Source organism: Aedes aegypti, chromosome 1 (genome assembly GCF_002204515.2).
Source record: "Aedes aegypti strain LVP_AGWG chromosome 1, AaegL5.0 Primary Assembly, whole genome shotgun sequence".
Classification (NCBI taxonomy): Eukaryota; Metazoa; Arthropoda; class Insecta; order Diptera; family Culicidae; genus Aedes; species Aedes aegypti.
Window position 1 is genome coordinate 207160728 of NC_035107.1, and position 13678 is coordinate 207174405.

General features: G+C 41.7%; 2 protein-coding genes across 9 annotated transcripts; both read left to right on the forward strand.

The window, feature by feature from the left end:
- Positions 1 to 1846: 1846 nt before the first annotated feature.
- LOC5572583 (PDZ and LIM domain protein Zasp) lies at positions 1847 to 7599 on the forward strand. Of its 7 annotated transcripts, none has more exons than XM_021857363.1 (8): positions 1847 to 2164; positions 2601 to 2752; positions 2810 to 3049; positions 3121 to 3322; positions 5084 to 5340; positions 5460 to 5498; positions 6010 to 6160; positions 7322 to 7599. In XM_021857363.1, exons 1-8 carry the CDS (start codon positions 2063 to 2065, stop codon positions 7352 to 7354), a joined length of 1176 nt encoding a protein of 391 aa, XP_021713055.1. In that variant the 5' UTR covers positions 1847 to 2062; the 3' UTR covers positions 7355 to 7599. The 7 variants fall into 7 exon arrangements, with proteins under 7 accessions (XP_021713055.1, XP_021713057.1, XP_021713054.1 ...); XM_021857365.1 differs by lacking the exon at positions 7322 to 7599 and adding an exon at positions 6365 to 6852 and having other exon boundaries at positions 1848 to 2164; XM_021857362.1 differs by lacking the exon at positions 7322 to 7599 and having other exon boundaries at positions 1850 to 2164; positions 6010 to 6852.
- On the forward strand, positions 3450 to 4918 carry LOC110681502. Of its 2 annotated transcripts, none has more exons than XM_021857371.1 (4): positions 3450 to 3668; positions 3786 to 3992; positions 4241 to 4488; positions 4643 to 4918. In XM_021857371.1, the coding sequence occupies exons 1-4, from the start codon at positions 3656 to 3658 to the stop codon at positions 4856 to 4858; spliced, it is 684 nt and encodes a 227-aa protein (XP_021713063.1). In that variant the 5' UTR covers positions 3450 to 3655; the 3' UTR covers positions 4859 to 4918. The 2 variants fall into 2 exon arrangements, with proteins under 2 accessions (XP_021713063.1, XP_021713062.1); XM_021857370.1 differs by having other exon boundaries at positions 3471 to 3668; positions 4634 to 4918.
- Positions 7600 to 13678: the final 6079 nt, after the last annotated feature.

Sequence of the window (13678 nt, forward strand, 5' to 3'; positions counted from 1 at the left end):
AAACATTTTATAAAATATTCGTTACTATTTGAAGCTTAAACTTCCATCTGGAACAAGTGTTTTTGATGAACAACGTAACACTAGCATCTTCAACTTCATTTTTTTTTATTTGCTGTGTAAATGAAACTTACATATCTATTCAATGATACAACTGTATCAAAATTGGATCGTGAAAATCACAATTAATGGAGTCTCTAAAGTATCTTTGGAACGCCAAAAATATCATCTAGTACGGTCTGTCTGAACACCGACCTGTATTGGCATTCACCAATTAACGTCTAAACCATTCAGTTAGATTTTAGAATATATATGGGTTGTTATGTAAAATTTCTATAGACATTATTCTACTAAGTGATTATTATGTTTTAAGTATTCTCTTATGATTCTATAATACTGAACCTCAATTTAAACATGATTTCTTATACAGAAAGGCAAAAAACGTCGTCGATTAAAATCCCTTATCCGCCTCCGCCCAGCAAATGAATAAAAATGAAAAATGCTGCCATTCCGGTGGTTCTTGACAGATTGCTTTCATTTTAGCTCAAATGTAATCTTATGGATGTTTAGTTTTTCGATGATCATTGAAATATTTGGAAATGTCCACGGGTGCGGAGTTATTCTGGTCAATGGGTAAGATCGAGTAAATATGACCCCAACTTCCTTTTTCGTCTACATTCACCAAAATTGTGTAAAACTAACTACAATTCATTATTTTTTTATAGTTTTGACTACGGATACTCTCGGATAGTACTCACATTGTACTAAAATATACAATGGGATCAGCTTCAATGTTTGGTTCAATTTCCATGGAACTTACATTAAAGAATATTCGGAGCTACTGCTTTGAGGTCTTCGAAGTGCGACACGGAACTTATCTCATAATTCATCTGCCAATATAATACACAATATATATTACTAAAAGTTATGCTTACCATTTATCTAATCCTAAAAGAATAAATTGAAAAGTGGCATTGAACATAAATGGTAAGCAACATCGTTTTCGGATGTCGTCTAAAACAATATTCGATACCCTGAATCTGGGAGGGAGGCACCGATACTACACACGAAATATAGAACAATGTTTGTTTGAACTGCAAGATAACTCCAGCTTGCCAACAACAATCAAGGCAGGCTTGGGGAAAACCGCTAGTTTTCTTTTGTTGTGTACTTTCGATCTTTCCTGACAAACATGGAAAAAGGGCCACAGTTTTCTATGCAATAAATAATAATTTTTATTGGAAAAGTAAAACGATGCGTTTTTCAATGCTTTATATTCAATCAGTTGGAAGGTGCTCACGTGACATTACTTACATGTTGTGTATGAATTGATTTTCATTCAATTTTTGTCACTTTTGATGAAATGCGAAAATGTGTTTTAATCAGTTACGCGCTTTTTCCATGTTAGTCCAATGTTTGAGATCTGGGCTCACAGTGACAGTTCGTGACAGCGGAATCTCGGCTCACTATGACGTACAGAAATTTTGTATTGGTTTCTCCCTCCCAGCCCTGAATAACATCGCCGGTACGGCTTGTACTTTTTCCCAATGCACTGCCATTTTTAGCGTCTCTCGGCGTCCAAAATAAAACGTGCCAATCAAAAACAATCACTAAGTACAAATACCTGTTGAATTGCTTTCCTCAGCAGTGGCCTAGCGTCGTTGTGGACGCGCAATTCTGTTTACAAAACAAGGCAACACCACGTGCTTCAACTGTTTCAAGCTTGATTCACCAACGGTGTGCTGAGATGAATTCGGCGTGATCGATTGATCGTGAATGGTTGATTCGGGTAACTCACGATCACGAACATCGTGAACTCTGACCTCGCAGTGAAAGTACATTTCTAACTGCGCTGCCGGTTGGTTCATCTTCATTATGTTGCAGCAGGTTGACCGCAGTGGTAACGTGATCTTGCTTTCGATTTGAACTTTCGTGACGGATAATATAGGAGACATATTGTGCCAAGTGATCGATACATATTAGAGCGAACAAATTTTAGTAGTGTTCCAGTCCTAGAAGAAAGGGAAGTTTTACAGTGTAGATAATACATACTTGAAGGGTCAAAATGGTGCTGGATATCGCCCTATCGAGATACGACAATACAACTCCATTCGGATTTAAGCTCATCGGTGGAGCAGATTTCGATGTTCCGCTGCAGGTTGTCAAAGTAAGTGATGGCCAACGAACCTATGATAAACTATGTATATAAACTGATATCAGTTTAAAAAATTACTAAAAGTTGTTTTTTTAGTAGTAGAAAATGAAATTTCCGGTTACGTAATGCAACTTGAAGAGAAAAATCGGTTAAGATTGAGTGACTTGCTTTATCAAAACAAAAATTTCAGGGTAACGATCGATCAGTAGTGACGGATAAATGTTTTAAATAGTTCGGAAGTGCGTCTTACGCAAGGACTTTTAGTGGAAATTTTCACTGTAATGAAAGCCATCGCCGACCGCCATATTGAAAACTGATTTGGGTAGACAGCTGACGTTGGCGAGGCCTAACCTCAATGCCAAACCGATCGATTAATTGCGGGCAGATGTTTCTGTGGTGAAAGTGAATTAAAAATAGAATCTGTGCTTTCTCGTGTTCTTATCCCTAGATTATACCCGGAAGCATTGCCGAGGAGGTCGGGATGTATCTCGGGGACGTAGTGGTACGCATCAATGACATTCCGACAAGCAACATGTCGTACTACGATGCCCATCAGCTGTTGGCCTGCGCAGGGAATCGATTTGTGCTTGGAATTTTGAGGTTCGGTTTATTTTTGCAGGATTTGAATAGTCAATTTCAAGAACGTGTAAATTTTAGAGCCCGCGAGATTCCACCTCAGCAACGGGCAATTGTCAAGGAGAAGACTCCGTGTGGCGAAGCAGACTTCAACAGCATGCCGAAACCTTTCTGGTCTGCCGGTGCTTTCGGTGGTGCTCCGCAAACCAAAGAAGAGCGGGAAATCGAGCAGAAAATTTCGGACGTACCCATAACCGACGAGCAAATTGCAGAAATTCTTTCAGGTGAAGCCGAAGTTCTGAAGCAGCACAACGTAATTGGGTGAGTTTCAAATTCCAGTCGTCTCATCTCTCATCGATCATCCCGCTCATTGCAAACACCATCTCTCAAAGGGTCAACTTCAAGAAGATGATCCCCACGTCGGGAGTATTCAAGCAAAGCGAAGTGTTCAAAACTCTCAACAGTGAACTCGTTCAAGCGGAGGAGGATAAAGACAAGAAGTGGACTACGTTCATGCAGAAGCCGAGCCGACCAGCCCCGAAGACCCGCGAGGAGCGTATGCGCGAGCTAAACCCACCGACGGAGCGCTATCAGGTACGAATCGTTAAACAGCCGAAGCCGAAGATCGCGCCCGACTACAAGCCACCCAAATCGCCGGTAAGTTTCGTTCGTCTAGTCGCGAATATCGTATCGTGTAGTTTCTGTCAGTTTCCTGCTGCAACTAAGAGTCGAAGGACACACGGAAGTTTGAACGCTTCCGAGAAGCTCTTCGGACGTCAAGTGTTGACTGGTTGATTCGAGTGTACCTTAAAATTTGATAGGAACCAGAGCCAGAACCGGAACCAGTGCCTTTTTACGACGAATATTTGTACGAGCGTAAACGAAGTAGAGGTGGAAACTATCAAATCTCTCGAATCGGAACCAGTTATGGAGAATCCAGGTAACATTCCCGTTCCCAACTCCGAAGATCCTATCCAAAACCCCGAAGACACCCCAGGTCCCAATCCCACTGGTACTGATAGTGACACCGCAGATAACTTGCACCCTTCGAACGCAGATACTCAAGGCAGCCCTGCACCAGAATCAGAAGAAGATGAGACGTCCGAAGAGTTCCGTACGCAGCTACAGAGTGTCCAGAAACAACTGGAGGCATTATCGAGCCTTCCAATAACGATCCAAGCTACGATTGCTGCCCTAACAGAGCAGCTTTCCGTCTTGGCTCAACCGAAAAGAAAATCCAAGAGCATTACTCCACGACCAGAAGGTATTCGAATAGTCTCGTATCGTCGCTTTTTGCGTCGCATCTTACACCGTTACTCGATCACACGATCCGACAGCTATCTCTCTCACACACTCACACTCCTTGCATAGCATCTTCTTTGTGCCATCGTGTGGCGAGGTAACGCTGCACGGTGTTACTTTCTAGGTCATCGCTTTGTGTCTGTGCGTGTGTGCAAGAGTTGATGGTTGCGATCGCGAGTGTTTGACGAACATGCGAAACTGTTTTTACAGCAGGATCATCAGCAACGACGCAAGCCGACGGCGCTGACGCCTCTGCGACTTCGGGCGACGCCGTCCCGGAAGTGTCGGAAACCTTTGAGGTTACCGAGTACAGTAAAACGGAAGCCAGTGCAGCAGAAAGTGAACAGTCTGCTAGCTCCGACGACGGTGAACACATTATCTATACCGACGAACAATTGGAAAAACTTCAGGAAAAGATGCGGGAACACGACATTGAGTGGACCGATCGGAACGATAAGGTAGGCTTCAGAAGATAATTTAGCTTTTAGGGACCTTTTTGACCTTAGAGAGCTTTTGTTGGTGGATTGGAATAATTCAATTTATGTTTTCATGTATGTCTGCGCTGCTGTTTCACACAACTTCTACACATTACACTCACGTAAGTCGATACAGAAACCTCAATATCAGACAGTTGAGTGGGCGATCAAAGCACGCAGATGTTACTTGGTACTACAAGAAGAGGAGGAGGTGGAATACATAACACTGCCCTTACGAATCTCACAAGCGATATACACTGGAGAAGAGTCGGACGCAACTTCAACACATTGTCAACAACTTACTACACAACCAACCCAAGACACCTTACCTGCTACCGTAGAAGCACAGTAACCACAATTGTACTTTCAAAACAGATTAAATACAGTTTTTCGATACCGAACAATGAAATATGCTTACCGGAGTTTAACTAAGTTGTCAATCCTAGTACTAATAGGCGGAAGTATGGGTGGCTTGTCTCAACTAATTGATTCCTCCTACGTAGTCTACGTCTGTCTTAGCGAAACTAATTTCTTTCAATCCCATCCCTTTATAATGCTACTAATCGGGTTTGCGTAGAGTTCGGAAAGTTCGTCCCAGGCAGGAATCGTAGAAGAAGGGGACACCAGAACGGCGGTACAGAATGAGCTGAAGTTGCAAGTCGTCAAGAAGAAGAAGAAGGCTGTCAGCGCTTTTGGACCATTGACTCCACAAGAACGACCGATCTATCTGCCCGGAGGACGTAAGTGGCGCAACGCTAAGGACGCTTTCAATGAGCAGTTTATCGCCGAAGTGATCAGCTCCCAGGCTGAACTGATCCAGGGAACCACGCTCGGGTAATTAGTGCTTTTTAGGTTTCACATTTATTCTTTCCAGAACATTAGAGAACCGTCATCGCTTGGATGCCATTGTTCGACTCATTCTGATCTGCCACATGTCATTCATCTACTTGTAGGAACATTTACGAAAGTCCTCATCTTGGTTACGATGATAGGTAATTGTCGGTTTTTGGTTGGGACTTTTGTGACCCTTGGTGTGTTTCGTGTTTTAATTCAGTATTTGGTAACTAACGTCGATGATTATTCACGCACATGATTATTTTGAAGGAAAAACCCGCTCTCATCTGATCATCTCTCGCTCTTCACTAATAAATTCATGGTCATCTAACAGACATTTTGTGTTTTAGGTGAAATTTTGGAACTACTGCTGGTCCGAGGACAAGGCGAAGAAACCAGAAGTTCACCGGTACGTATGCATGCTCGCTGCTTCCAGTGTTCATCATCCTCATTTAACTGTCATCTGTGAAACTTGCCATTTCTTTTCAAGGACAACATCCAAAAAGTTCTCCAACTGTGAAAGCTTGGTCTCCAAGTTCGAGCATGTTCTATTCAAATAGGTAAGGTTGATCAATGTGTTCGTCTCCCGCATGCCATTATCGTTCGACTTTCTTAAAAAATTCATCCCAACTGAATAATTAGCCTAATCCGTTCACTTTCCATCACCAGGGTCAACTTTCTCAAGTATCAGAAGCCGGAGAAGGACCTCACGTTCATCAAAAACAGCGACGTGTACAAGTTGATCCACGACCAGGACGCCCCGAAGAGCGGTATTGAGTTGCGTCCGGAGCTTGTCTTGGCCGAGGAGGACGTCCGAAAGGTAATGCACGACGAAACCATCTTTCAGCCCCGCAAAGATCGGTGCTTTCTGTACCAAAATTGATCGAATTCCATCTTTCAATCTTTCATCTTCATCATCCCATTCATGCTCATCGAACCTCGAATTGGCACCTGATCCTGTCGCCTCCGCAAAACGTGCCTCTGCTCCTCAACTGCGCGATCGGACGATTCATGCCTCGGACAGTGTGTATCACCGTGTTGAAGAAATCCAACCTTAGAGTTTGTGCATATTGTACTACCCCAAATGATCCCCAATTCCCTTGATTGAGTTGCTTTTGCCAAGTTCTCCGAACCTACTATTTTTACCGAACGCTACGATTGATCAGACGTGATCAGTCTGGTGATTTCTGATCGAACAGCAAAACAAAGACTATTTGTAGATTTAAGGATTTTAATTTTAGGAACAACTTTTCAACATCCTTTCCCTCGCCAGAATCCATTGCACATACACTCGTAACACTTGCACTTGTTCACATTAGATTTAATTTGTTGACTTTGATCAGTAGTTGGTAGAGTTAGACAATGCCAAAGCGTTGTGTCGTAGAATAATGAGTCATACAAATTCGCGTGTAGTTTTGTTTCTTTCTCTCATCCCATTAGTCCAATCGAGGCATTATTATTTACTCTAGAGTTAAGTGTTCAGACGATGGAAATATACAAGATTAAATCTGGTGAAGATCGTTTACTTGATCCGAAATTTTACTAATTAGATGCACCTCGCAATCGTCAACAATTTCCCATTATGCTTCATATACATCATAAATTGTATTGTCAATGTGGTTGGTCCATTGCCCTTCGTTTGAAATCCATAGGGGCTGATTGTTAAGTGAAGCAAACATACCCCCAACACGGCGCACAGAGATATAGGCATTAGCTTTAGCCAAAGTTGCTCGCTGACACTATCAATTTGCTTATTTGTACAGGCCGACTGTGATACAATTCGGATCATTCTATATCTCATCAACATCATGCTGTCTACTCCATCCTCAGTGCAATGGAAATTTATCAGTACGATAGTTTTGGCAGTGATGTATTGTAATTTTCACGAAAGATTAGACTTTCATGACGAAATTTAGAAGCTGTCAATAATGTACTGATGGCACATTTTCAAACACCATTTACCTTTCATCCTTGATTTCAGTCACTGACAGCTGGTTTTGACGGGAGAGCATGATCAGCAGGAGCGTGAGAACAATGACGGTGACTGTAAACATTGGAGTTGTGTAAACAAGACCAGCTGGTGAGTCGAGAACAAAGAGAAAATGGTAAACACTGAGCCGGCCGGAGAAAACAAGAAACATTGCATGGGCGGCGGTGATCGAAAAGGGGCAGCGAAATCGAAGGCGAAATCTGAAAAAGACGAAATTTAGATCACCAAAGTCTAAGTGGTGAAAAAAATCGCAATAGATGGATTGAAATTATTTATTGGTCACTGAAAAACATTAAAAGCTTCTATAATTATCACGTGATCACTCATTTTGTAGTGATTATGATCTAGAGTGCGATGTCGCACCACTACTGTTGGTTATCAAATCAAAGTGATATTGATAGCTCGCAAAGGATATTGATAGTTTTAATACATCAGTCATCAGCTGATATGACTGATATTGAGCAACTCTGGCCCTTATCCTCAAGCCGTTTTCTCCTCGGAACCACCTTACGGGGGGACCAGTGCCCATAGCACTTGAACAGAAGTATCCTCGGAAAGCTACTTCTGCAAGCCGACATCAACAATTGTTACAGGGCACGCAGCCTCGGAAGACCTTGTCTCTGCAGCCGACTCTCTTCAGGCACGTAATAAACATTGCAATTGGATCTCATCACATGATTTGGATTACTTTACTCGGGTCCGCATGTAGCGAGCAATTGATCTCTCTCACAACAATGAAATGTGGGCAGTCGCTGTTTTCTCAACACCAGCACAATTGGGACACGCAGGAGATTTTTCGTTTACATGAACCTGTGCAGGTACCGTGTGGGACCGAAATCCGTACAGCACCGAAATCCGTATACTTGATTGAGTTTTCATTATATTAATATTAAAATGAATAAATATACAGTTTTGAAATTACACATCTAATGACAAAAAGTAATAAGTTATTGTTCATGCTAATTTGATACAAGTAGGCCATGATATGAGAATTATAAAAATCAAAATGTAGCCGCTCATTATTGTGATGATTGGTTTGTGTGCTTTCTTAGTGATTTGCTAAGAAGAGTGAGAATAGTTTCCAACATATTAATAGTCAAATTTGCACTTTTTATGAACCAACTGTTGATCATGATGACGTCTTATAGTGAATATTTATAATTCCGCAGGAGTAAATGCTATTTGTGTAAAGTACAATAACTTTTTGGGAGGATTATTGTGCTGTACGGATTTTGATTTGAACCTTAATCCGTACAGCGCAAAACTTTAACAGATTTCATCACGTTATAGCCCACAAATATGATAGTATGAAGCTGAAATATAACGCTGATGATTTGAGAAAAAGCGTTGAAGCAGTGTACAATAGCCAATAATTCCCGAAAGCCGCGAATGTTTTAGGTATTTTGAAAATCACCGTCAGAGATGCGGTAACACAGGGAATAGTCAAAATGATTGCAATAGGCAAAGTTTTGCCTAAACTCAAATGCTTATAACTTTACGAAAAATTGATGAAATTGGATGCATCCAGAAGCAGGCGACGGTAAATTTGGTCTAGTTTCAGGAACTTGCTTGGCCGAGCAAATCGGTCTTCGGACACCGAAGATGTTCTGAATATTCCGAGATCATCTTCAAATGAAATTTTTTCTGTCGCTTGTACATTAGATGCACGGACCACTGTATATTATATTCTAGATGCCCCGAAGGAAGTGGCCAATTAGGTGCATCTCTAGAACCATATCAATATAGGTGTTAAACTTCAAGATTTCTAAAGGTAAAGCTCTCGGGAGCATTTTAACCAGCGGCTGTTAGACCACTGTATGGCACAAGTACCCCGGGAGATGTGGTCATGTTCCGAATTGGCCACTTCTCTAAGGGTCCCTGAAATCTACTGTAGAGTGGTTATTACATCTTGTGATTCTGAAAATGCTCCACATCCTCCAATGCATATAGAACCTACTGTCCATGGTAGATGGTGATTCTAAAACTACTTTCGGAAGCATGAATTTTATAAACAATAAACTTTGTAACCCAAATTGATATGATTCCGTACATGTGTGAAAATGGCCACTTCCATCGGGGTACCTTGAACCTGCAAATACAGTGTCCATAGCAGCCGGTGGTTCTGGAAGTGCTTTCGGAAGCATCAACTCAATATTTGATACCCATTTTAAAGTAACTCCGGACATGTTTTGATTTGGCCACATCCCCCGGAGCACCTGGAACCTACTATAGAGTGGCCATGGCAGTCGGTGGTTCTGGAAATGTTTCAGGAATTATCACTTTAAAACATTTTGGAGTTCGATGCCCATATTGATATGGTTCCACATATGTTCCTAATTGGCCACTTCCCCCAGGGCACCTGGAACTTTCTATAGAATGGTCAATGCATCTAATGGTTCTGATGTTCCAGCAGCATTTATTTTTAAGTTTGATGCTTACTTGGAATGAAATGACTATGATAAAATTGACGTCTTTAGCATTTAAGTTTTGAATTTTGGGCAGCTGTACGGATTTCGAATCACGGGTGTACGGATTTTGATTCAACCTTATAAGAGTGTACGGATTTCAATCCAATACAAGTGATTTTAATTCCTGTTTTTTAAGGTTTCTACTCTACTTCAGGATCATTTTGGGGTTAGTTATGACTTAAAAGATGTGAAAGTCATAGAAAAAGAGTGATCAATTGGCTTTTACAAATCCAAATATTTTTAACAGAAGTTTCTATTCGGCTTAGTGCTTAGGTGTACGGATTTCGGTCCCTCACGGTATTGCCTAAAGCAACTGCATGAGGTGGAGGTTCACTTCCCCATGGTTTGTTTTATACCAAACTGGCACATTTGGTATTAGCCGATAGGTTTTATTGATTAAGTTCTACATCTATTGACTTGATAAAAGCTCGCCCAAAATATTTCGTCAATTCACTTATGGCCGCCTCTCTCCATCCTCGACTGCAACCACGTCCTGGTGCACCTGGTCAATCCCCACGCCTTCTTGTTCCGACCGGAATCCAAGCGAACCCCATCTATACAGGGCTGTTGTTCGGCTTTCTTGCATCCTGTTTAACACGTTTCGGAACTGTGTATATTCTTAATAACAAAATAGATAAGAGCATTCGCTGTACTCTGTAGATAAAAAAGCAACTTTAAATTGCTATTACGTAGTTGTCACTAAGCCACGCACAACCACCACAGCGGTTTTTAAAAACGGAAAAACTCCTAACAGTTAAAATAGACGTAACGGAAAACGCACAGCTATTCAGGCTGTGAACCGTTTCACTAGTTCGTTTAACTTTTAGTTAAAATTTGACAGCTCGATAGTTATTTCCCCTCCGGTTAGAAATAACCCAGCAATGGAGCATGTTTAAACTTGACAGTTCAAAAGTTATTTTGTGCTCCCGTGAATTTGATAATAACTAACCATCGACCGCGATGTTCAATTTAACCATTTGAGGGGAAAATAACTATCAAAATGTCAAATTTTAACTAATAGTTAAACGAACTGGTGAAACGGTTCACAGCCTCAGTAAGACCATCTTGAGGGAGGTTCAGTTTAGCTGGTCAATGATCTTTTCATTGTGATTTTTTTAGACTTTTCAAGTCTTAGTGCATTCAGAGCTACTGTGCACGTGTCTTAGGGATGGCTCACAAATTATGTCACGCTAAATTTCAACTTTTTCGAACACCCCCTTGTCACACTTTTTGTATGAGTCATCCGTAAATTTTGTAAGGCTTGTCACGCTTGGCTCGACCTCCTCCCCTCTCGGAGCTTGACGTAATTTGTGCATGACTCCTTATCTGCAGGTGCCAAATTGCTTGCAGTGCAGTAATGACACAATTTTTAAACGAGAATCGAAATTCCCGGATCGCACGTCTTCGACCGTATCATGTAGACCATCTAGTCACCAGCATGATAATGTGAAAATAGTTGTAGAGGCTCTTCGTTTCTAAGTAGGGTAGGTGTGCCAGCTATGGACATAATGGTTCCCTATTTCGCCATACGTGATAATACGAAGGTGGTCCCGAAGAGAAATTAGTCTGAGTCCAAGAGTAATGTATGTGCCTTCTGTAAACCTCAATGCAGAGCAAGGGCAGATTTCAGGTCGTCGGTGGTGCAACATCACACCCACACTCCCTGAGTTGTCTTTTCGCGGGTTGTGTTGTAGATCTACTCTTTTTAAGAAACTCGTTGCATAAATGCATAAATGATCAAATGTCAAGCAAGCTCCATTCAACAATGGGTTCGAACAGCGCCCTAAAAAGGACACTGCAAAACGCATGAGCGTAAAGAGAGCCTATAGCTCATTACCACAGCGGGTTAAGAATAACAGAATGTCCTGAAGATTCAGGCTCCTGAATTCAGTTTCACTTAATAAGTGTTTACCAAGTAATTGGAATCGCATTTGCGCAAACACTGGACAGTTACATATCAGGTGATACGAAGTTTCATAATCGGAGTCACAGCTATCACACACAAATGAGTCAGCACGCTGAATATTTGCCATGTGATAGTTGAGTCGGCAGTGGCCTGTCAACGCTCTGACCAAGAGACTGCAATTCTACTTTGACAGATTTGTTAAATGCTTCGCCACCCTTGGAGATGGCTCAGTAATGTACAATTTTGTTTGACGACATGACTCCAAACTATTCCAATATTGCTTGTGCTGAGTTGTCGCCCATGAATTTATCTGAAGCTTCACCCAGCACTTCGAAATTGGAATAGCCGGATCAGAGCCAATGAAGTCATGCGATGCTCTATCGCGAGCTAGCTCATCAGCCAATTCATTTCCAGCGATGGAAAAATGGCCAGGTACCCATACAAGGTTTACATAGTTGACTGAATTCAGCTTCTCAATTTGAGTTCGACATGCGATAACAAGCTTCGACCTAGAGTTGGTCGAAGCAAGAGCTTTTATAGCAGTCTGACTATCTGAACAGAAGTATATGACTTTACTCATTACGCGCTGTTGAAGTGCTGATTGCACTCCACACATAAGAGCAAATATTTCCGCCTGAAAAACGGTGCAGTTTCTACCAAGTGAGTAAAACTGATTCAGCCTTAGCTCACGAGAATATACTCCTGCACCAGCTCTACCTTCAAGAAGGGAGCCATCAGTGTAACATATTATATTGTTTGATATACTTCTTTCCAAATAGCCAGATGTCCACTCTTCCCGTGAAGGGAATTGTGTAGTAAATGTCCTGTAAGGAAAGTGACAAGCAATCGTGAGATCACTTGGAGCAAGGACAATTTTGTTCCAATTCACCAAAAGTGGAAACAACGAAGTGTGTGTAGATCTACGATTCACTGGATTTTTCTCCAGTAGATCCAGTACCCATAAACGGTAAGAGCAAGAAAGTGCTTCTTGTTTAAAATAATTGTGTAGTGGCGCAACGTCGAAAAGGGCCTCGAGCGCTGCTGTGGGAGTTGTAGAAAACGCACCAGACATCGCCATCAAGCATATCCTTTGGAGATGGCCCAATTTTGATTGGATTGTTCTCACTTCGCCCTTTTGCCACCACACAAGACATCCATATGCCAATATTGGTCGAACAACTGTTGTGTAAATCCATTTGATATATTTGGGTTTGAGGCCCCAATTTTTACCAAAGGTTCGCCGGCATTGACCGAAGGCCATGCAAGCTTTTTTGACTATGAAATCAATGTGAGGGTTCCATGAAAGTTTGGAATCTAGAATGACTCCGACATACTTTACTCGATCAGTCACATTAATCTCAGTGCCAAAAAGACGTAAAGGTCGAATTCCATCGCGGTTTCGTCTTGCCGTAAAAAGAACAATAGATGTTTTATTCGGGTTAACCGAAAGGCCATATTGGCGGCACCAACTCTCGACTAACTGAAGAGCACTTTGCATCAGGTCGAATAGGGTGTTAATACACATACCAACTATCAAAGCTAGATAGTTGTCGGCAAATCCGTAAGTTGGAAAACCGCTATTATTGAGTTGCCTCAATAGCGTATCTGCTACGAGATTCCACAAAAGTGGTGACAAGACTCCCCCTTGGGGGCAACCGCAAACACTCAATTTTCGAATCGCTGCTTGACGCAATGTCGAGAAGAGATGTCGGTTTTTGAGCATTTGATGAATCCAATTGGTAATCATTGTAGGTAGCGCATGGTTTCGTGCGGCTTCCAATATGGCATCGAAAGACACGTTATCAAAGGCACCCTCAATATCCAAGAAAACACCCAAGCAGGATTGCTTCTGAGCAAATAATTTCTCGATATCGTATACAACTCTGTGTAAAAGAGTCATAGTGGACTTTCCAGATTGGTAAGCATGTTGATTCACATGAAGAGGCATGTTTGCCAAATAAACATCACGGATGT